This window comes from Bombina bombina, chromosome 6, assembly GCF_027579735.1.
Source record: "Bombina bombina isolate aBomBom1 chromosome 6, aBomBom1.pri, whole genome shotgun sequence".
NCBI lineage: Eukaryota > Metazoa > Chordata > Amphibia > Anura > Bombinatoridae > Bombina > Bombina bombina.
The window spans coordinates 878,472,893-878,496,942 of NC_069504.1; the positions used below are offsets into that span (position 1 = coordinate 878,472,893).

General features: G+C 40.4%; 1 protein-coding gene across 2 annotated transcripts in view; it reads right to left on the bottom strand.

Annotated features, from left to right (window-relative positions):
- Positions 1 to 24,050, bottom strand: part of LOC128663834 (insulin receptor substrate 1) — an 80,047-nt gene that overhangs the window by 42,514 nt on the left and 13,483 nt on the right. The window contains exons 3-4 of one of the 2 annotated variants that reach the window (XM_053718359.1): positions 23,203 to 24,050; positions 14,104 to 14,181 (exon numbers count right to left, since the gene is read on the bottom strand). The exon at positions 23,203 to 24,050 is cut by the window's right edge and continues 947 nt beyond it. In XM_053718359.1, the coding sequence (XP_053574334.1) occupies positions 14,104 to 14,181; positions 23,203 to 24,050 (926 nt within the window). The remainder of the gene's footprint in view (positions 1 to 14,103; positions 14,182 to 23,202) is intronic. The other variant, XM_053718360.1, reaches the window with a different exon arrangement.

Below are 24,050 nucleotides of genomic sequence, written 5' to 3' on the forward strand. Positions count from 1 at the left end.
CGTTAGCACTCAAGGGGCTAAGCTATACATATTTAGGTTATTGGCTATATCCTTCTGGAGATATGGCCTCCAGAACTGCACTCATTACTCAAGATGAGGTCTAACTAATGATCCGTAAAGTGGCATAAATCATCTGAAATAATAATTCCCAAGCCCCGTTCCTGTTATGTAACAATCAACATTGTCATTGAGTCTGTTATTAACGTTTGGAAGCTCTTTGTGGATATAGCTTATAAATACGTTAAACAAAACAGGCCCCAGAAATGATTATTGAGGAACAGCACTAGTAACTGCACCCTCTGCTGAATGCATTACATTTATTAAGACACTCTTGTCTATCCTTTTATGAGCGCAAAGCATATTTTGAAACAAACTTGCTAGCCTACATTCTGTAAGATTAAATCCTAAAACCTACAGGTGTAACATACTTAGATCGCTCAAGTATAAATTATAAAGAAATTTCATATACATGCAAGGAAAGCCCTGCTCAGTTTGACTCGCCAATACTGAGGGACTCATTTCACAATAGAAATATAAGGAATCCTTCAAATTTTTACTTCTGGTCTATTATTTCAACTGTTTTGCAAAATGACTGTATACCTTTAATGCAAGTTTTACTGTTTACATTAAATACATTTCCTTCCATAAGGCAGGGAGAGTCCACAACTTCATCCCTTACAGCTGGGAAATAAAAACACCTGGCCACCAGGAGGCGGCACAGACACTCCAGCCAAATTCTTAAATATCCCTCCCACTTCCCCTATCCCCCCAGTCATTCTTTGCCTTCCGTCACTCTAGGAGGTGGCAGAGAAGTGTCAGAAGATTTTGGATAGTCCTGTAAGGGGTATGTTCCCTTCATGAAAGGACTGGACTTTTAAGTAATCATGTCAACCTCTCAGTAAGAGCATTGATGAAAGTTAGAGTCTGGAGATGCAGGTAAAGTTTTTCTGTGAACCCATCCAGACTGTCACCTAACAGCTCCTGAGCAATAAGTGTTGACAAGTTTCACTGCTTGCTGTTACACACTCAAGTCCATGTCAGATGCGTGCTGCAAGCGTCGCTGAGAGGCCATGCCTGTTCCACAGCATGGATCCTGGAGGGTAAGACCGTTTTAATATACAGTTTTACTATACAGGGTCACAGTGTGGCTCCTTTATGCCTCAATAGGATCAAGGGTTAATATCTACTTCAGGGAGATTATTTGAACAGCTAGGGGTTATTTATAACTGCTTTAATGTGAGAGATTTTGGGCTCATAGACTGTGTGCTTTTGGCTTGAAACAAACAGGTTTCACTTTTGTTTTTGAGTGCTGCGCAGCTCATAATAGCTTAGCGCCTTTTTCATAGCAGAAGTCCTGTCCTACGCACCATGTGACTGGGTGCAGTCTTAATTTTCTTACGATACTGCTGCGGACATCACTCCTAAGGAGAGGTTTTCACTGTTAACTGTCTGGGTTTAGGAGGTGGTGAGTGCCCCAGCCATTGGGATTATAAAGGTGCCATTTTTTTTTATAAAAGCGTTTTTTGTTTGTCCTTCTGTGGATATATACTTAGCTATGGAGGACTCTGATACTACATTAGAAGGTTCCGTTCCTGATACTACATTAGAAGGTTCCGCTCCTTCTGTACCGATTAATAATTCCTGTTAATATTGTGAGGAGGCCGTGGTTTACCTGCCTGCTCAATTTTGTTCCATTTGCCTAAGCACTGTTCTAAAGTCTAAGAAGTGAGACAACCCTGCTAATACTAATAGCCCTATTAGCCCCTCTGAGCCGTCTAACTCTCAGGAATCTATGTCCCGAGAGATTACTACCCTTTCTATGCTACCGATCCACATGCAGTTCCCCGCGGCTCAACTAATCCTCCATCTAGAGGAGTCATTTTTTCCTGCGGAGTTTACCACACAGTTACAATCGGCGGCGTCTGCGGCCCTGAGTGCCTTACCTCCCTCTAGCAAACGTAAGAGAAAGGTTAAACATCATTCTCCTGACCTTGAGTCATCTAAATATTTTCAGATTTAGCTGCTATGTCCCAGCTATCCGAGGATGAGTTAACCTCTGTAGCTTCAGAGGGTGAACTTTCTGAGTCGGAAACTTCTGTTTCTAAACCTCCTTCAGCGGAGAAACCCTCATTTAGATCCCTAAATTAGACAGGGTTTATGAAGACAGAAAGGTCCCTCTGACTTTTCCTGTGCCCGTCAAAATGGTGAACATTATTAGTAACAAATGGGAAAGAATAGGAACTTATTTTTCCCCCTCGTCAACTTTTAAAAAATTATTCCCGGTCCCTGACTATCAATTGGAATTGTGGGTCTCCGCTATTTCTACACTGGCTAAGTGTACTACTATCCCTCTGGAGGATAATTCTTTTAGAGAGCCTATGGATAAGAAAATGGAAACTTATTAACATACAGGGTTTTTATTTCAACCGGCAGCAGCTGTAGCTGCGGTTGCTGGAGCAGCTACCTACTGGTGCAACACTCTGTCTGAGCTCATTGAGATAGAAACTCCCCTCAAGGATATTCAGGAGAAAATTAAAGCTCTGAGAGTTGCTAACTCCTTCATTTGTGATGCGAATATGCAGATTATTTGCATAAATGCAAAAGCTTCTGGCTTTGCGGTCCTATCCCGCTGGTCTCTCTGGTTGAAGTCTTGGTCTGCGGATTTGACTTCTAAATCCAGACTTCTTTCTCTTCCTTTCAAGGAGAAGATTTTATTTGGTCCAGGGCTGGACTCCATTATTTCTACAATTCCTGGAGGGAAAGGTGCCTTCCTACCACAGGATAAGAAGAATAGGTCTAAGGGACGGCAACTGTCTAATTTTCGTTCTGACAAATCACAACAGCAGCAATCCTCATCGAAGCCCGAGCTTCCAAGAGTACTTGGAAGCCGGCACAGTCCTGAAATAAGTTCAAACAGAATAAGAAGCCTGCCAAGAACAAATCGTCATGAAGGGGCGGCCCCGATCCGGGATCGGATCGAGTAGGGGGCAGACTGTCTCTTTTTTCAGATGCTTGGTTCCAGGATGTACAGGACCCTTGGGTACTAGAGGTTGTATCTCAGGAATACCGGATAGGATTTAAATCTCATCTGCTCAGGGGCAGATTTCTACACTTCAGACTGTCTACAAGACCAAAAAAGAAAACTGCCTTTTTTAGTTTGCGTACGGGATCTCTCCTCTCTAGGAGTAATTGTCCCGGTACCTACAGAAGAAAGAGGTTTGGGGTTTTATTCAAACCTTTTCATGGTCCCAAAAAAGGAGGGAACTTTTCGTCTAAACAAGTTTCTGGAGTGTTCCCTCTTTCAAGATGGAGACAATACAGTCAATCCTTCCTCTGGTTCAGGAAGGACAGTTTATGACCACCATAGACCTGAAGGATGCATTCACGTTCCGATGCACAGGGAACATTTTCAGCTCCTGAGGTTTGCCTTTCTGGACCAGCACGTCCAGTTCATAGCTCTTCCGTTTGGCCTAGCTACTGCTCCAAGGATATTTATGAAGGTTCTGTTGCCAGAACAAGAGGTATTGCAGTAGCAACTTACCTGGACGATAACTTGGTACAGGCACCATCTTTTCGTCTAGCAGGAGAACACTCAGCCTTCCTTCTCAGTCTTCTTCGATCACATGGATGGAAGATAAACTTGGAGAAGAGAGTTCTCTTACTCCAAATACCAGGGTGAATTTCCTAGGGACAATAATAGACTCCATATCCATGAGAATATTTCTCACAGATTAGAGATGTTGCAAGATAACTATTTCATGTCTTGCCCTCCAGGCCTCCTTGAGACCCTCAGTGGCCCAGTGTATGGAGGAGATTGGAATGGACTCATGGTGTCCTGTATGGACATCATTCCTTTTTATAGATTCCATCTCAGACTCTTACAACTATGCATGCTGAGACAATGGAATGGCAACCATTCAGATCTGTCTAAACAGATTGTGCTGGACAACCTGTCGAGAGACTCACTCTCTTGGTGGCTCTGTCCAGATCATCTATCCAAAAGGCACGTGCTTCTTGAGACCGCCCTAGGAGATTGTGACTACGGACGCAAGCCTTTCCGGCTAGGGAGCCTTTTGGGGTGCCAAGAAGGCACAGGGGCTGTGGACTCAGGAGTCGTCCTCCCTTCCGATCAATATATTGGAACTCCGGGCAATCTTCAATGCTCTAAAGGCTTGGCCCCTTCTGGGTTCAGCCCAATTTATCAGATTCCGATCAGACAATATAACTTTCAACATCAACATCAGGGGAGACGTTCCTTGGCAACGAGAGAAGTATCTCAGATACTAGAGTTGGTGGAGACTCACAGCTGTACGCTGTCAGTGATCCACATTCCAGGTGTGGACAACTGAGAAGCAAACTTCCTCAGCAGGCAATCTTTTCACCTAGGGGAATGGTCTCTCCACCCTGAGGTGTTTGCAGAGATATGCAGCGAGTGGGGGACGCCCGAAATAGAACTCATGGCATCCCGCTGTACCAAACTACCCAGGTACGGGTCGAGGTATCCTCAGGCGGAACTAAAAGATGCCCAAGCAGTGCCATGGAGGTTCAGACATCTTTTTCCTCCATTACCACTTCTCCCTTGTGTGGTGGCCCGCATCAAGCAGGAGTGAGCACCAGTGATTCTTATTGCTTCATTGTGGCCGCAAAGGACATGGTTTGTGGATCTGGTAGGGATGTCCTTAGCTTCTCAGTGGAGATTACCTTGTCGCAGAGATCTGCTGATACAGGGTCCCTTTGTACATCAAAATCTAGATTCTCTGAGGCTGACTGCGTGGTGATTGAACATTTAGTCTTACCCAAGAGAGGGTTTTCTGAGAGTGTTATTGAAACTCTGATTCAAGCTCGTAAGCCAGTTACTCGTCGTATCTATCATAATGTGTGGAGGGCTTACTTGTACTGGTGTGAAGTGCGTGGCTTTTCCCTGCATAAGTTTAAGGTTGCTAGAATTTTGTCTTTTCTCCAGGATGAACTAGAGAAAGGTCTATCTGCTAGTTCCCTGAAGGGACAGATATCAGCCCTGTCGGTGTTACTGCATAGAAGATTGGCCAAATTTCCGGATGTACAGTCCTTCGTTAAGGCTCTGACTAGGATCAGACCTGTGTTTAGATCTGGGGCTCCGCCTTGGAGCCTCAATCTTGTTCTTCGTGTTTTGCAGCAGGCTCCATTTTAGCCTATGCATACTACTGACAATAAATTGCTATCTTCAAAGGTTCTTTTTGCTGGCTATTGCCTCTGCGCGCAGAGTTTCTGAGATTTATGCTTTGCAATGTAACCCCCCTTATCTTGTTTTCCATGCTGATAAGGTGGTTTTACGTACTAAATTAGGGTTCCTCCCTAAGGTGGTGTCTGATCGTAACATTAATCAAGAAATTGTTGTTCCTTCTTTATGTCCTAATCCTGCTTCAGCAAAGGAACATTTGCTTCATAATCTAGATGTGGTTCATGCCTTGAAGTTTTAATTCAGGCTACTAAGGAGTTCAGACAATCTTCCTCTTTGTTTGTCATCTATTCGGGGAAGCGTAGGGGGAGAAGGCTACAACGACTTCCCTATCTTTCTCGTTGAGGAGTATCATCCACTTAGCTTACGAGACAGCGAGACAAAAGCCTCCTGAGAGGATAACGGCTCATTCTACTAGACTTTTAAGAATGAAGCCTCTATGGATCAAATTTCTAAGGCAGTTACCTGGTCCTCCTTACACACTTTTTCAAAATTTTACAAGTTTGATGTGTTTGCTTCGGCCGAGCTTTCGGGAGAAAAGTTTTGCAGGCTCTGGTGCCCTCATACTAGGGTCCGCCTCTCTTTTGTTCCTGTTATTCCTTCAGTGTCCTCTGGAGCTTGGGTATAGTTTTCCCCAACAGTAAGGAATGAAGTCGTGGACTCTCCCTGCCTTATGGAAGAAAAACTTAATTTATGTTTACCAGATAAATGCCTTTTCTTTCTGGCATGGAGAGTCCACGACCCCTCCCGTAATTTATTTTTGTTGGGAGGCTCCCTTTTTATATTATTTCTTCTGGCACCTTTATACCCTGTTTATCCTACTTTTCCTTGTACCCTCGGCAGAATTACTGGGGGGATAGGGGAAGTAGGAGGGATATTTAAGCCTTTGGCTGGGGTGTCTTTGCCTCCTCCTGGTGGCCAGGTGTTGTATTTCCCAACAGTAATGAATGAAGTCATGGACTCTCCCTGCCAGGGAGGAAAGGAATTTATCTGGTAAATATAAAACATAATTTATGCTTACCTGCCTTTCTTCTGTAGTGTGATCAGTCCACGGGTCATCATTACTTCTGGGATACTACTCCTCCCCAACAGGAAGTGCAAGAGGATTCACCCAGCAGAGCTGCATATAGCTCCTCCCCTCTACGTCACTCCCAGTCATTCGACCAAGGACCAACGAGAAAGGAGAAACCAAGGGTGTAGTGGTGACTGGAGTATAATTTAAAAAAAAAAAAATATTTACCTGCCTTAAAAAACAGGGCGGGCCGTGGACTGATCACACTACAGAAGAAAGGAATTTATCAGGTAAGCATAAATTATGTTTTCTTCTGTTAAGTGTGATCAGTCCACGGGTCATCATTACTTCTGGGATACCAATACCAAAGCAAAAGTACACGGATGACGGGAGGGATAGGCAGGCTCTTTATACAGAAGGAACCACTGCCTGAAGAACCTTTCTCCCAAAAATAGCCTCCGAGGAAGCAAAAGTGTCAAATTTGTAAAATTTGGAAAAAGTATGAAGCGAAGACCAAGTTGCAGCCTTGCAAATCTGTTCAACAGAGGCCTCATTCTTAAAGGCCCAAGTGGAAGCCACAGCTCTAGTAGAATGAGCTGTAATTCTTTCAGGAGGCTGCTGTCCAGCAGTCTCATAGGCTAAACGAATTATGCTACGAAGCCAAAAAGAAAGAGGTAGCAGAAGCCTTTTGACCTCCCCTCTGACCAGAGTAAACGACAAACAGGGAAGACGTTTGTCGAAATTCCTTAGTTGCCTGTAAGTAAAACTTTAGGGCACGAACTACATCCAGATTGTGCAGAAGACGTTCCTTCTTTGAAGAAGGATTTGGACACAAAGAAGGAACAACAATCTCTTGATTGATATTCCTGTTAGTGACTACCTTAGGTAAGAACCCAGGTTTAGTGCGCAGAACTACCTTATCCGAATGAAAAATCAAATAAGGAGAATCACAATGTAAGGCCGATAACTCGAGCCGAGGAAATAGCCATTAAAAATAGAACTTTCCAAGATAACAACTTTATATCAATGGAATGAAGGGGTTCAAACGGAACACCCTGTAAAACGTTAAGAACAAGGTTTAAACTCCATGGCGGAGCAACAGTTTTAAACACAGGCTTAATCCTGGCCAAAGTCTGACAAAAAGCCTGAACGTCTGGCACTTCTGACAGACGTTTGTGTAACAGAATGGACAGAGCTGAGATCTGTCCCTTTAATGAACTAGCAGATAAACCCTTTTCTAAACCTTCTTGTAGAAAAGACAATATCCTAGGAATCCTAACCTTACTCCAAGAGTAACCTTTGGATTCACACCAATATAGGTATTTACGCCATATCTTATGGTAAATCCTTCTGGTAACAGGCTTCCTAGCCTGTATTAAGGTGTCAATAACTGACTCAGAAAACCCACGTCTTGATAAAATCAAACGTTCAATTTCCAAGCAGTCAGCTTCAGAGAAGTTAGATTTTGATGTTTGAAGGGACCCTGAATCAGGAGATCCTGTTTCAGAGGTAGAGACCAAGGTGGACAGGATGACATGTCCACCAGGTCTGCATACCAAGTCCTGCGTGGCCATGCAGGTGCTATTAGAATCACTGATGCTCTCTCCTGTTTGATTCTGGCAATCAATCGAGGAAGCATCGGGAAGGGTGGAAACACATAAGCCATCCCGAAGGTCCAAGGTGCTGTCAAAGCATCTATCAGAACCGCTCCCGGATCCCTGGATCTGGACCCGTAACGAGGAAGCTTGGCGTTCTGTCGAGACGCCATGAGATCTATCTCTGGTTTGCCCCAACGTCGAAGTATTTGGGCAAAGACCTCCGGATGAAGTTCCCACTCCCCCGGATGAAAAGTCTGACGACTTAAGAAATCCGCCTCCCAGTTCTCCACTCCCGGGATGTGGATTGCTGACAGGTGGCAAGAGTGAGACTCTGCCCAGCGAATTATCTTTGATACTTCCATCATTGCTAGGGAGCTTCTTGTCCCTCCCTGATGGTTGATGTAAGCTACAGTCGTGATGTTGTCCGATTGAAACCTGATGAACCCCCGAGTTGTCAACTGGGGCCAAGCCAGGAGGGCATTGAGAACTGTTCTCAATTCCAGAATGTTTATTGGCAGGAGACTCTCCTCCTGACTCCATTGTCCCTGAGCCTTCAGAGAATTCCAGACGGCACCCCAACCTAGAAGGCTGGCGTCTGTTGTTACAATTGTCCAGTCTGGTCTGCTGAATGGCATCCCCCTGGACAGATGTGGCCGAGAAAGCCACCATAGAAGAGAATTTCTGGTCTCTTGATCCAGATTCAGAGAAGGGGACAAGTCTGAGTAATCCCCATTCCACTGACTTAGCATGCATAGTTGCAGTGGTCTGAGGTGTAAGCGAGCAAATGGCACTATGTCCATTGCCGCTACCATTAAGCCGATTACCTCCATGCATTGAGCCACTGACGGGTGTTGAATGGAATGAAGGGTGCGGCAAGCACTTTGAAGTCTTGTTAACCTGTCCTCTGTCAGGTAAATCTTCATTTCTACAGAATCTATAAGAGTTCCCAGGAAGGGAACTCTTGTGAGTGGAACGAGTGAACTTTTCTTTTCGTTCACCTTCCATCCATGTGACCTTAGAAAAGCCAGTACTAACTCTGTATGAGACTTGGCAGTTTGAAAGCTTGAAGCTTGTATCAGAATGTCGTCTAGGTACGGAGCTACCGAAATTCCCCGCGGTCTTAGTACCGCCAGAAGAGCACCTAGAACCTTTGTGAAGATTCTCGGAGCTGTAGCCAATCCGAATGGAAGAGCTACAAACTGGTAATGCCTGTCTAGAAAGGCAAACCTTAGATACCGGTAATGATCTTTGTGAATCGGTATGTGAAGGTAAGCATCCTTTAAATCCACTGTGGTCATGTACTGACCTTCTTGGATCATGAGTAAAATTGTCCGAATAGTCTCCATTTTGAATGATGGAACTCTTAGGAATTTGTTTAGGATCTTTAAATCCAGGATTGGTCTGAAAGTTCCCTCTTTTTTGGGAACCACAAACAGATTTGAGTAAAACCCCTGTCCCTGTTCCGACCGTGGAACTGGATGGATTACTCCCATTAACAATAGTTCTTGTATGCAGCGTAGAAACGCTTCTTTCTTTGTTTGGTTTGTCGACAACCTTGACAGATGAAATCTCTCTCTTGGAGGAGAGTATTTGAAGTCTAGAAGGTATCCCTGAGATATTATCTCTAGCGCCCAGGGATCCTGGACATCTCTTGCCCAAGCCTGGGCGAAGAGAGAAAGTCTGCCCCCCACTAGATCCGATCCCGGATCGGGGGCCCTCAATTCATGCTGTTTTAGGGGCAGCAGCAGGTTTCCTGGCCTGCTTGCCCTTGTTCCAGGACTGGTTAGGTCTCCAGCCTTGTCTGTAGCGAGTACCAGATCCTTCTTGTTTTGGAGCAGTGGAAGTTGATGCTGCTCCTGCTTTGAAATTCCGAAAGGAACGAAAATTAGACTGTCTAGCCTTAGATTTGGCTTTGTCTTGAGGCAGGGCGTGGCCCTTACCTCCTGTAATGTCAGCGATAATTTCTTTCAAACCGGGCCCGAATAAGGTCTGTCCCTTGAAAGGTATATTAAGTAATTTGGACTTAGAAGTTACATCAGCTGACCAGGATTTTAGCCACAGTGCTCTACGCGCCTGAATGGCGAAACCGGAATTCTTAGCCGTAAGTTTAGTTAAATGTACTACGGCTTCCGAAATGAATGAATTAGCTAGCTTAAGTATTCTAAGCCTGTCCAAAATGTTGTCCAGCGTAGCTGAACTAAGGTTCTCTTCTAGAGACTCAATCCAGAATGCCGCTGCAGCCGTGACCGGCGCAATGCAAGCAAGGGGTTGCAATATAAAACCTTGTTTAACAAACATTTTCTTAAGGTAACCCTCTAACTTTTTATCCATTGGATCTGAAAAGGCACAGCTATCCTCTACCGGGATAGTGGTACGCTTAGCTAAAGTAGAAACTGCTCCCTCCACCTTAGGGACCGTTTGCCATAAGTCCCGAGTGGCGGTGTCTATTGGAAACATCTTTCTAAATATCGGAGGGGGTGAGAACGGCACACCGGGTCTATCCCACTCCTTAGTAATAATTTCAGTTAGTCTCTTAGGTATAGGAAAAACGTCAGTACACGTCGGTACCGCAAAATATTTATCCAACCTACACATTTTCTCTGGTATTGCAACTGTGTTACAATCATTCAGAGCCGCTAACACCTCCCCTAGTAATACACGGAGGTTTTCCAGTTTAAATTTAAAATTTGAAATATCTGAATCCAATCTGTTTGGATCAGAACCGTCAGCCGCAGAATGAAGCTCTCCGTCCTCATGTTCTGCAAGTTGTGACGCAGTATCTGACATGGCCCTAGCATTATCAGCGCACTCTGTTCTCACCCCAGAGTGATCGCGCTTGCCTCTTAGTTCTGGTAATTTAGCCAAAACCTCAGTCATAACAGTAGCCATATCTTGTAATGTTATTTGTAATGGCCGCCCAGATGTACTGGGCGCCACCATATCGCGCACCTCCCGAGCGGGAGATGCAGGTACTGTCACGTGAGGCGAGTTAGTCGGCATAACTCTCCCCTCGTTGTTTGGTGAAATTTGTTCAATTTGTACAGATTGACTTTTATTTAAAGTAGCATCAATACAGTTAGTACATAAATTTCTATTGGGCTCCACTTTGGCGTTGGCACAAATAGTACAGGTCTCATCCTCTGAATCAGACATGTTTAACACACTAGCAAATAAACTTGCAACTTGGAAATATTGTTCAAGTAAAACACAATGAAAAAAAAACGTACTGTGCTTTAAGAAGCACTGAAAGATATATAACAGTTGAAATTAATAAACTTTGAAAAACAAAACACAATTTAGCAAAGGTTTGTTCCCATTAGCAAAGAAAAACTAACCCTGATGGCATAAAAAAGTTAAAGAATAAACGTTTTTTATCACAGTCAACAATAATCTCACAGCTCTGTTAGATTACTTCCCTCAAACAAGCTTTGAAGACCCCTGAGTTCTGTAGGGATAAACCGGAACATGCAGGAAAAAACAATGAGCTTCTGACTGAAATTTCTGATGCGTAGCAAAAGCGCCAAAAACAGGTCCCTCCCCCTCACACACAACAGTGAGAGAGATCAGTAAACTGTCATAATTAGATCAAGCAACTGCCAAGTGGAATAATAGTGCCCAAACATTTTATTCACCCAGTACCTCAGAAAATGGAAACGATTTTACATCCCAGCAAAAACGTTTAACATAAATTAAGAGTTATTAAAAAACCTGTTGCTTTGCAATTAGGCTAAAGTCTTATATATATAGTGTAATTCCAGTGAAGTACCATTCCCCAGAATACTCAAATGTTAATATACATACATGATATTATGTCGGTATGGCAGGATTTTCTCATCAATTCCATTGTCAGAAAATAAAAACTGCTACATACCTCTTTGCAGACTAAACTGCCCGCTGTCCCCTGATCTGAAGTTTACCTCTCCTCAGATGGCCGAGAAACAGCAATATGATCTTAACAACTCCGGCTAAAATCATAGTAAGAACTCTGGTAGATTCTTCTTCAAACTCCACCAGAGAAGGAATAACACACTCCGGTGCTATTAAAAAATAACAAACTTTTGATTGAAGAAATAAAACTAAATAAAATCACCATAGTCCTCTCACACATCCTATCTAGTCGTTGGGTGCAAGAGAATGACTGGGAGTGACGTAGAGGGGAGGAGCTATATGCAGCTCTGCTGGGTGAATCCTCTTGCACTTCCTGTTGGGGAGGAGTAATATCCCAGAAGTAATGATGACCCGTGGACTGATCACACTTAACAGAAGAAATTATGGTTTTATTTTTGAGTAATTTAATGATGAATTGTGCGGCATAATGTATTTTAGCTTCTTGCAATGGGCTTTTAACACATGTTTTTGTGTACTACGATTCAGATTTTGGTCAATAATGCTTATTTTATTGAACCCTATCCTGTATGTATGTACCACGTCGTCATATATACAAATGTGGGTTATGCCTCTTAATAAGATACACAGCTAACAGTATATATAAAATTTGCTTTTAGATCATCCTGTTACGGACTTTTCTCAGACAAGATGATCTAAAAGGATCCATCAATACACATAGTAAGAAACAAACGTGTTTATACAGTGGATGCTTCTAAGGAAATGAGCCACAAAAAAACACACAACAAAAAAAAACACGAAACAAAATTCTTGCAGTTTAAACTATTTTCGTAGCTCTACACAGTAGCCATTCAGCAACAAAACATCACAATCAGAACAAATCATACAGGGAATAAACTACTATATACAACTCATTTTTCACAAGGTAAACTTGTAAGGGAAGGGAAAATGATTTTTAAAATGAAATTCCAGCCAAAATTGGAATCCACATGGATGAATTTCATTTTTTAATAGAAGCATTTGTGTAATATACAAGTATTAGCAAAAGTGCTTCTAATAAAAGCTATAGCTGTTTCAAAAGTGTATTTAAGTATGCACCGTGCACCAGCATTTTAAACACAGCACTTGCTCAGAGAGCCTAAGGGGCTTGTATCATCTGGTAATGACTCAATTTGTTAATTGCTGACATGATACAAGCCCCTCTGGCACTCTGAGCAGCTGCAGTATTTAAAAATACTTGGGCACTGAGAATATCTAGCTATGCCTCACATGCACGTGCAGAGACAAATAATAACACTAAAAAAAGAGATAGCTTTAACTAGAAGCATTTTTGCTAATACGTGTATATTGCAAATATGTTTCTACTCAAATATTTGACTGGAATGTCCCTTTAAGACTTGCTTTAGGAATAGGCTGAGCTAGCAGACAACAAATGGCAGATTTACACAACCCGGAAGTGGTTAGCTCTTCCTTTTTTTGTGTACTGGTCAAAAGTAAAGAAGGTGAAGTGGTACTATGTATGGAATTTTATTTCATCCTAAATATTGCCCTCATTCACTTGTTTAAAAAGACCACTAAACACAGTAGGGTTGCATAATCAGTAAATGCATAATAAAAAGACAACATAAAAGCACTTTGTTTGAATTTCAAATGAGTAGTAGATTTATTTTCTGACCAATTTTAAGGTTAGTTCTATTTTCCCTCCCACTGCATCATGTGACAGCCATCAGCCAATAACAAAATGCACACACGTATATTCAGTGAATCTTGCACATTCTCAGTAGAATCTGGTGCCTCAGAAAGTGTGCATATAAAAAGATTGTTCACATTTTGATAATGAAAGTGAATTGGAATGTTGTTTAAAAGGTTTAATTTTAACTTGAGGGTCACTTTAAAATAATTCTGAAAATGTAAAACCTATAAGTATGTAAATAAGTTGTGAAACTTGGCTCCTCCTAGGCACTGCTCATCCATACCTCCCAACATTTCTGTCTGGGTATTAGGGACTCAAGAGGTGGAGGGGGGCCACTCGCATTTTGTGGGTAGGACCATGTTGGGAGGGGTGGGGTCACTGTAATTTGTTGGTGAGATAATGAGCATATCTGGGTGGGTCATGGGCGGGGCTAGGGGAAATTCTGCAAATAGCAATATATGGCTGTCTCAGAGGGTCAGTGTTCAGAAATAGGGACAGCTGGGAGTTATGCTTATCCTCTCAATGAAATAAAAGTAAATTACTTTAGAACACTAAAAGCAAATGTAGGATCCAAAACACTTTTTAGGACTAATGCTAGCTATTAGTCTCTAAGTAACTAAAGAACAAAATAAATTAAATAGAAAAAAAACAGGAAATGTATTTAAAATTGCATGCTCTATCTGAATCATGAAAAATGGGTTTCATGACCCTTTAAAGAGACCAGATAAAATCTCACCTGCCCCAAAACTTTTCTCTTTTATCTGTGCACTTATAGCGATGGTGCTGCTGCAGATGTGGTCACTCTGTGACTGCTCTACAGGAGAAAGATTGTGGAGTGAGAAACACTAATTGAAAATGACAACAGAAAGGCTATAATGTCACAATATAACCTAGCCAAGCTGGTCGATACTTAATACGTCATGTGATATCAAGGGGATAAAAACAAATCTTCCCACATCAAAGGTTTATTCTGTGTGTCTTAATATATCTCTTCTTTCTGGCCGTGTGATTAGCTATTTGGTTATAACCTATTTATATTTTGCTACTTTGAGCCAAACACATTAGGTTCCTCATTAGATATGGTAGGGAACAAATTCCCCTGGTGAAATCTCCTTAAAACTTAAAGGGGCATTATTGTGCAAAAATTACATGCTCTAATTTGTTAGACTAGCAGGGTCGGTAGGGCTCTGTGTGTTTAATGTGCAAATGGATTAAACACATTGTTAAAATAACACTGAGGAGCTACAGAGAACTGCTGGTCCCAAGTGAATGTGGCCACTGAGGCACAAGACAGCTGCGGTCGCACAGCCCAGCTACGTGGTTGCCACTGTTGATTAGGTCACTGGTTGTATCTGCTTTTCTGCACTACAATGTCTAAACTTGCAGATCTGTGGTTATGAACATCAGTGCAGATATTTAATTAACTATTTGAAGATTTCCTAAGCTTACAGCAGGAACAATATACTGTCTGACTTGAATTCCCTTTGGCCTAATAATGCCCTGACATGTTAACTGGGATATATTGTCACATCTTGCTCTGTGATTCTAGTGTTTGCCTCTCAATATTACTGCATGCATTTCAATGCCAACAATGTGTTAAAGGCAAAGTAAAAACCTTGAGATTTTAATATGTTTAGTTATGGGTAGTAAAACAAGTTTGCATTATACTTTCACTGTTTATTGAGCCCCCTTTTTCATGTAATTTAGCTCTGAAAAGTTTGGGTTTTCCAATACTCAGAGCTGGAAATTCACCGTTTACTTTCCAAGGCTAACCTTGCTATATATTTATACCTAATTTGCTTTAGCAGGTAACAACTGCAAAACAATGCACTTTATGACTTAATGAGCAGGGCTATCCTTGTTGTCTGCAAACTCAAGCTTAGATTAGCTCCTCCAAATAAATCAAGCATGAGTGGAGTTTGGCTACTGGAAAACAATTGCAGATGTTCTATCTGAACAGGGAAAGCTTAAGTTTAACTTTTCTGTCCCTTTAAGAAATGCATCTGCATATACTTGGTGATGTCACACACATTTAGCATTGGTCTGTTCATGCCTAAAGCTTCCTTACATCTAAATAATACATAGCTTCAAGACAACAGTACTTTAAAAACAGCAGTTCAGACGGAACAGTAGACTGCGATGAAGACAAGGCCCTTATTCAAAATCAAGCGAGACTGACAATTCACAGCAAATCCCCTTGAAAACTCCAAGCCGCTATTCAAAAATCAAGCAGTCCAGCAGACCTGGCACAATAATATGCAGCTCTTCAGCCGACAGTTGCAATATGACAGTAAATTAAACGCTCTTGCAATATTTTATGCTTCAGGCAGGCATTTTGGCTTGGAAATGTTATCCAAAAAGCAAACAAGACTACAAACAAGCTTGTATTCTCGCTGCACATAAAATAAATAAAAAATAAAAACACCCAAAATTTTTACCACTTGTCTCTAAACATAATGCTGCTGGTTTTTGTTTTATAAGTGTGGCTTGAAAATGGTCATGCACATGAATAGCTGGCTGTGTATTTTCCTTTTTTTTTTTGAAGAGTATTGTATTGACAAAGATTAAAATTAACACGTGGCATGTCTTTTTGACTAAAACCTTGTCTTCTTTATTTTACTAAAGGTAAGTCAAACTGGTCTTTTTCATACATATGAAAGTCTCCTTAAAAAGGTGAATGTTACATCTATGTAACTTATCATAAAGGGACATTATACCCAATTGTTGAATCACTTGAAAATGATACAGCCTAACTGTAAATAGCCGACTAGAAAATATCACCTGAACACCTCTATGTAAAAATTGAAGATATTATACCTCAAAATTCCCGAAGTAGCCACATCACATTAAGCAGCCAAATAAGATGTTAGTCCTGGGACTTGCAAGGGAGCGTTAAGGGAGCGTTAATCTGGCATGTGCAGGCACAGTTACAGTCATGTTATATCTAGGGTTTCCACGTCGGCCATGTTTTCCTGGACACTTATGAGTTACACATGCTGTAGGGCAGGGGTAGACAAATTAGTTTTAAATTTAGGAGGCAGTCATACTTTTTGGAGTCAAGCAGTGGTATTTGTATATAGATATATGGAGAACAGCACAAATTGTTACGAGCCACGGGTAAAATTCTAGGAGCCAGTGGCTCCCTGGGTTTATCAAGCCCTGCTGTAGGGTGTGCAGGGAGGAACATGTATTGTGCTGTTCATCAGCACTATGTATGTGATGTCCAAAGGCACAATACATGTTCTACCCTGCAGCATGTGTAACTCATAAGTGTCCAGGAAAACATGGCCGGATGGCAACCCCAGTTATATCCCTTCTCAGTTCACTATGAAATCTTGCAAGATTTCAGTGAAATCTCATGAGATCACAGTAAAGAAAAGTGTGACATCAGCACTAAAAAAAGCTTATTTTTTTGTTTCTTTTTTTAACATGCAGCTGACAGTAGTTGAAGGAGAACGGTTTACAGAGAACTTAAAATTGTAAACTGAACACATTTTGAGGTAAAATATCTTCCATTTTTGCATAGAGGATGTTCAGGCGATATTTTCTGGTCAGCGTTTTACAGTTATTCTGCATCACTTTCTAGTGATTTAGCATATGAGTATTATGTCCCTTTAATGTTACAATTTAATCAATTAAGACAATTTACTATTTTTTTATTTAATAAAAACAAAACATAACATTACTAGAAGCTTGTAGAAAACAAATGTCCCCACCTAATCTTTAAGAAATGTTAAATTCCCAGTATTGAGTGTAAAAATGGTCTTTACAGCAAACATCTGCCCCCCAGCTGTTCAACCTAAAGGGACATGCAACTTAAAGGGACATGAAACCCAAATATTTTATTTCATGATTCAGATAGAGGATACAATTTAAAACAACTTTGCAATTTACATCTATTATCTAATTTGCTTCATTCTTTAGATATCCTTTGTTGAAGAAATAGCAATGCACATGGGTGAGTCAATCACATGAGGCATTGTTGTGCAGCCACCAATCAGAGGCTACTGAGCCTATTTAAATATGCTTTTCAACAAAGGATATCAAGAGAATTAAGCAAATTAGATAATAGAAGTAAATTGGAAATGTGTTTCTCTGAATTATTAAAGAGAAAAATGGGTTTCATGGCCTAAATATCAATGATGCATATGAAAAAAGCAGCAACTCCACAAGCTAAAATATTTTTTTGCTTGAAAAAGCTTAAAGCTACCGTAAAAATGAAACTTTCATAATTCAGATAGAGCATGCAATTTTAAAACCATTACCTAAATGTGTTCTCTTGGTAACCTTTGTTGAAAAGCATGTCAAGGTAGGTTATGGAGTAGCAGTGCACTACTTGGAGCTAGCTGTTGATTATGGGTGTCAATGAGACACACCTACAATGCAATATATTAAAATTAGATTAAAAAAAAAAATTCTCTTTATGTCGGTGAATTTTTGATCATCAGGTCCTTAGAGCTAAAAGATAAACATTTTCTTTCAGGATTCAAATAGAGCATGTGGTTTTAAATGACTTTCCAACTTCCTTCTATTGTCAAATGTGCTTCATTCTCTTGGTATCCTTTGATGAAGGAGCAGTTATGCACTATTGGGAGCTATGCTGAACACACCAGATGAACCAGTGAAAAGGAGGCATTTGCAGCCACCAATCAACAGCTAACTCACAGTAATGCATTGCTCCTCCTAAGCCTACCTGGGTATGCTTTTAAAATTAAGATACCAAGAGAATTAAGCAAATTAAATAATGGACATAAATAGGAAAGGTGTTTAAAATTACATGTTCTGTCTGAATCATTAAAAAAAATGGATTTCATGTCCCTTTAAGTGCACAGCAATGTTCTAAAATCTTATCTGGCACCCAAGGGATTAAATAAAGCATGTATTAAACAACCAACATTGTGCTAAACAAACAGGACAAAATAGAGCTAAAGAAACAGACAAGTTTCTTTATTATTTTCTAAGCATACAAATACTTATTTAATAACCCATGTATTTTCATGTGGATTTTATGCATAGAATGTTAAGCTTATTTTAGTGTATGTTAAGATGGTTAAGAATTCCTATGTCCTTTTATATGGAGAGTGGAGACCTATAACTTTTTGTCATTAATTACCATTACTACTATATACACAAAAGTAGTGCATATTTGCCTGCAGCTCCAATAACGTTTGCACCTTCCCTGACTAGATTGATGGGAAAGGTGGCTTAATTGATTCAGAAAAGTAAAGTATTACTGCATAGTGACACACGGGCTTCTAAGTATCACCCTGACAGACCAATACATCCATAGACTGCGTGTACACTTGAGCTCAGTGTCAACATGACAGAACAATATGTCTGTAGGCTGCATGCACATACAAGCTCTGACCATCACCCTGACAGAACAATATGTCTGTAGGCTGCATGCACATACAAGCTCTGAGCATCACCCTGACAGACCAATACACCCATAGGCTGCATGCACACAAGCTCAGTGTCACCATGGCAGAACAATATGTCTGTAGGGCTGTTTGCACACGTAAATACGTGCTCTGAGCATCACCCTGACAGAACAATGCATCTATAGGCTGCATGCACACGAGCTCAGTGTCACCATGACAGAACAATATGTCTGTAGGCTGCATGCACACGCACATACAAGCTCTGAGCATCACCCTGACAGACCAATACACCCATAGGCTGCATGCACATGAGCTCAGTGTCACCATGACAGAACAATATGTCTGTAGGCTGCATGCGCACACTTGCTCTGAGGATCACCCTGGCAGAACAATACACCCATAGGCTGCATGCACATACAAGCTCTGAGCATCACCCTGACAGACCAATACACCCATAGGCTGTATGCACACAAGCTCAGTGTCACCATGACAGAACAATATGTCTGTAGGGCTGCTTGCACACGCACATACGTGCTCTGAGCATCACCCTGACAGAACAATACATCCATAGGCTGCATGCACATACATGCTCTGAGCATCACCCTGGCAGACCAATACACCCATAGGCTGCATGCACACTCAGGCTCCACGTGTCACCCTGGAAGACAGTCTATAGGGCTCAGAGTGTCACTGTAGCAGAATACATCTATAGCCTGCATGCAAACATGGGCCCTAAGCATCACAGTGGCAGACCAGTATGTACATGGGCTACATGCACACACAGGCTCCTAATGTCACCATAGCAGGCCAATAAATCCATAGGCTGCATGCAGGCATCGGCTACGTGTGTCACTGTGGTAAGCCATACATTAAAAGGCAGCATGTACACATAGGCTCCAAGTGTAACCATGGCAGCCCAATATGTCTGTAGGGTGCTTGCACATACAGGCTCTGTGTGTCAACATGGCAGCTCAATATGTCCATAGGCTTCATGCGCACACAGTTTTGCGTGTCACAAAAACAATGCTGATAGGATAGAGAATGGGTCTAGTTGCAGCAAATAGAGCTGGACATCAGTGCATAGTCACCCGGCCCACCATTCCAATAAAAAGAGGGAGTGGAATCTGAAGCCCAGCCCTTGTATTAAAAATTAATGTAAGTACTAGGGCCTGGCATTAAAAATCGTAAGAATATTTCCCTACCACTGTACCCTAAGGCAGCCACCTTTTTCACCTTGCAATTGCTATAAGCCTTAAAAGCAATGTAGTGCTACACTGTGCTCCCAATGCCTTAGACTGGACACAGCTGTTTTATATAGTTTAGTACTGCTTGGTGCTTAATATTATTGTAATATGCATGCTGAGTGAACACAAGTGCCAGCCCTTCCAAGAAATTTATATATACATATATATCAAAAGATAGAAGACAGCACTCTCTGGTCTTAAATACAAAGGTTGTTTTATTTGTAGTGACGTTTCGGGGAAAGCTTCCCCTTCCTCAGACCCTTTGTATTTAAGACCAGAGAGTGCTGTCTTCTATCTTTTGCTATTATTACCCACATTCATGCACCCTGGCAAATCGTGATACTGGTCGTGAGAGTGCACTTGTCCTATTAACTAGGGATGGGCGAATGTTTCTAAAAATTCGAAATTTAAAACGAATTTTGATACATTCGTTCGAATCGAATTTTGAATGTTTATATAACATTCTAACATTCTATTTTCGAATTTTTCAATAAAATTCGAAAATATTCGTTCAAATAATAGAATGTTTAGCTATGTATTCATTCAATTTTTAAATGTAATATTCGAATTTGAATGTGACATTCGAATTAGATTGTGACATTCAAATTTGAAATAGTATTTCTAGTCTACAACTGTGTTTAATAAATGTAATATTCGAATTTGAATGTCACATTCGAATTTGAATGTCCCATTCGAATTTGAAATAGTATTTCTAGTCTAATACTGTGTTTTAAATGTGATATTCTATTCGAATGTGACATTCGAATTCAAAATAGTATTTCTAGTCTAATACTGTGTTTTATAAATGTAATATTCGAATGCGACATATATATATTTTAACAACACGTACAATTATAATCAACAATTGTATCCTAATCAGGAAAAGGCCTGGCGCATACATATATATATATATATATATATACACACATACATACATTATATATATATATATATATATATATATATATATATATATATATATATATATATATATATATATATATATATATATATATATATATATATATATATATATATATATATATATATATATATATATATATATATATATATATATATATCTCAATCAGTCTTTATGATATAAATTATAGGTACATATAGAGATTAATAGAGTGAGAAATATATAAAGGATAAAAAAAGTTTACATGTAAAATTCTGTGTTGGGCCAAAAATGGGATTTCTCTCTTTCTCCCTCCTCATTACCAACACAATGACCCTGTGTCCATAAGGCTTCGCCACCTCCCACTTTCCTCGACTCATATTGCTGCCACATACACAGGATTTTTATTTTTTTTAAACCAGTATGAATGCATGTAAACAATTGAGAAGTATTTTGTTTTTGTTCTTTCATGTGGTAAAAAAAATGTAGTCTGATTTTCCTTAATACAGAGAAAGGTAAACAGCTTTCTAACATTTTTAAACACATATCCTTCCCCAGAGAAATATCACATATTCCATTAACCAGTGACCCTACAAGTCTAGAACCAATTTTAATAGTCTGGTATACATTTTATACAAAGAACGTAAATTACTTGCTCTTTTAGTTATTTAAACAAATTAAGTACCTTGTAATAAAGATCCTGCCGATCTACACGATTTTATATATTTTATCAATGTCCCTGGTTTTGTTTTAAGGCAATTCATTTTGTAATTCCAATAAGTGGGGATTTAAAGTCCTACTTCACTTGAATGTTGAGAATTTTTTTGCTGGATTCTTTCAACCCTCGAGGGTTAAATGAATGTTCTTTGAGTGTATTCTAGTCACTGATAAATTTATTACTATCCAGTTTTTACTGCTTTCACATTCACAGCTGGGTACAGCTGTCACAACCAGGGACCACTAGGTGGTGATATGGATATATTATTGAACCATTTTGCCACTGGTCTACTCTGCAAGCATTTTTACATAGTATGTTGTATTTTTATTTATTTATTTTTCTTGCAATACACTAACCTTGACAAAGGCTCGGAAGACTAAATCATACAGAAAAATGCACTTGAAATAAACCACATTTATCTAACAGTATGAAAGCCAAGGTTATACTGATGTACACTCAAGCATAAAATATTCAAAATATAGAGAGGAATAATAGAACTTTGACGGAGAAAGAAAGAATACTGACCTCCAAGTGTTACACCATTCATAAGTAAAGAAAAACACATATATATATATATAAAACCCTTGCATAGAAAAGGAAAGCATTGCAATGTCTTACTTGATTTACCACAACACTCTCCAAGGTCTGAGCCAGAAGTATTCATCCAATAAGATTCATGGGCCCAATTCTCTAAAGCTCTCTGCTCACCTGGGATTACCTAAATGGGTCATCCAGCACTGTGAGATCACTTACAAGATTCTAGAAAGGCAGATTTTGCTATATCTTTGAGGCACGTTCCCTGCCTTTCTGCATGTGAAGGAGAGACAAGCATAGTATAACATAGTATACTGCATGACATGAGAGTTTTGTTACATTTACACTTTGTGCTTGTATTTTATATTACTTTACACTTCAGATTTTGACCTTTAAGTTTTATTACATTTAAAGAAATGGTATAAACAGATGGAGTTTAATTCATCAGCTGTAATAAAGATACACTTATACTTACTTTTTAATGTAGCACTAAAATTCAAATACCCCACGCACCGGCGCCACTTCAGAAGCAAATTTTTTTTTTGCAAGCTAATGGTTTAAACTGTTCTCCAATCAGTGCTCTAGCCATACAACATTTACCCATTTCTTTATTTATTTATTTTTTTAATAGATGGAGAGTCAAATGGAGAACAGTTCAAACCGTTAGCTCACAAAAAAATAAATATTTTTGAAGTGGGCAGCCAGAGTGACACTGATGTTAATTCTAACTTTGTAGCAAATCAAATTAAATTGAAATGTTTTCACTACAGTTTAACTTTTATTTGCTTCTAGTTGAGTATATATTACTTTTCAGTTTCATTACTCTCTCTGGGACTTCCATACTCTGCCCCTATACTAAAAGAATTCAGTGAGTTCTGGCCCTGTTAAGTCTGCATAATGAATTTGACTCCAAGCTTGAGAATTTTTGAGAATCAGGCACCATGAAACTTACATATAGAGACACTTGCTACAGAATGGGATACACACTGAAACAAATATATTTAAAAAAACCACAGGGTAAGATTAGAGTGAATATAAAATATTCTTCTACTCATACCTGTACCATCTCTGCTGCCCCTTCTTAGCTCCCCCGACATTTGAAAGTCAATGCTGGCATATGTGTTGATGCAGGATGTGTTTCCCAGTTGGCTAGGCTTCGCTGGTTGAACCAATGTTGGCATTGCAGATACTGCATTAGTGTGAACTCCATCCTTTGCCAGATCCAGATCTATGTAATTTAGTCCAGGTTCCACAGCAGGTGTGCGATTTCCGTTACAGGAGGAAGCTGGAGTTTGGCGGAAGGTATCAGAGCAATGTCTCATGCGGATAGAAGGGTCAACCTTCATTAGCTTAGTACGATCCTGTCCCACATGCAAGCTACATCCAGTTACTGCAGAAACTATGGACCTCATGTCTGTATCTTCCACCACAGCATTTGTTCCTAATGCCTTTTCTAGAGGCCCTAAAGCCTTCTCTGTGGAGGACCCTGAAGGCAACTTGACATTAGAACCCAACATTACTTCTGGAGAAACTACGGTCCAAAACGTCTCAGCTGTAGGCCTCAAAGCACTTTCTGTCTTCGGTGTAATCCCTAAAGTCTTTTCTGGGATAGGCACTGAGGTCAGTTTAATTTGAGGTTCCACACATGTAGCAGGTCCAATAAACATCTCAGTATATTCTCCATTGGGAATAGAGGGAGACTGTATCTCCATGGCAATATATTCTTGAGGGGGAATGTCTTCCTTCTCCTTGGTCTTCTGCGGCGGAGCTCTAAAACGGATACTGACATACTCTCCAGGACTGGGTGGCCTTCGGTAGTTTCTAGGGCAAGTACTTGCCCTCCAATTGTCCACTGAAACACTCAAAGGCCTCCGGTTCCTTCCAACCCTTCCTTCCTCCAAGCTG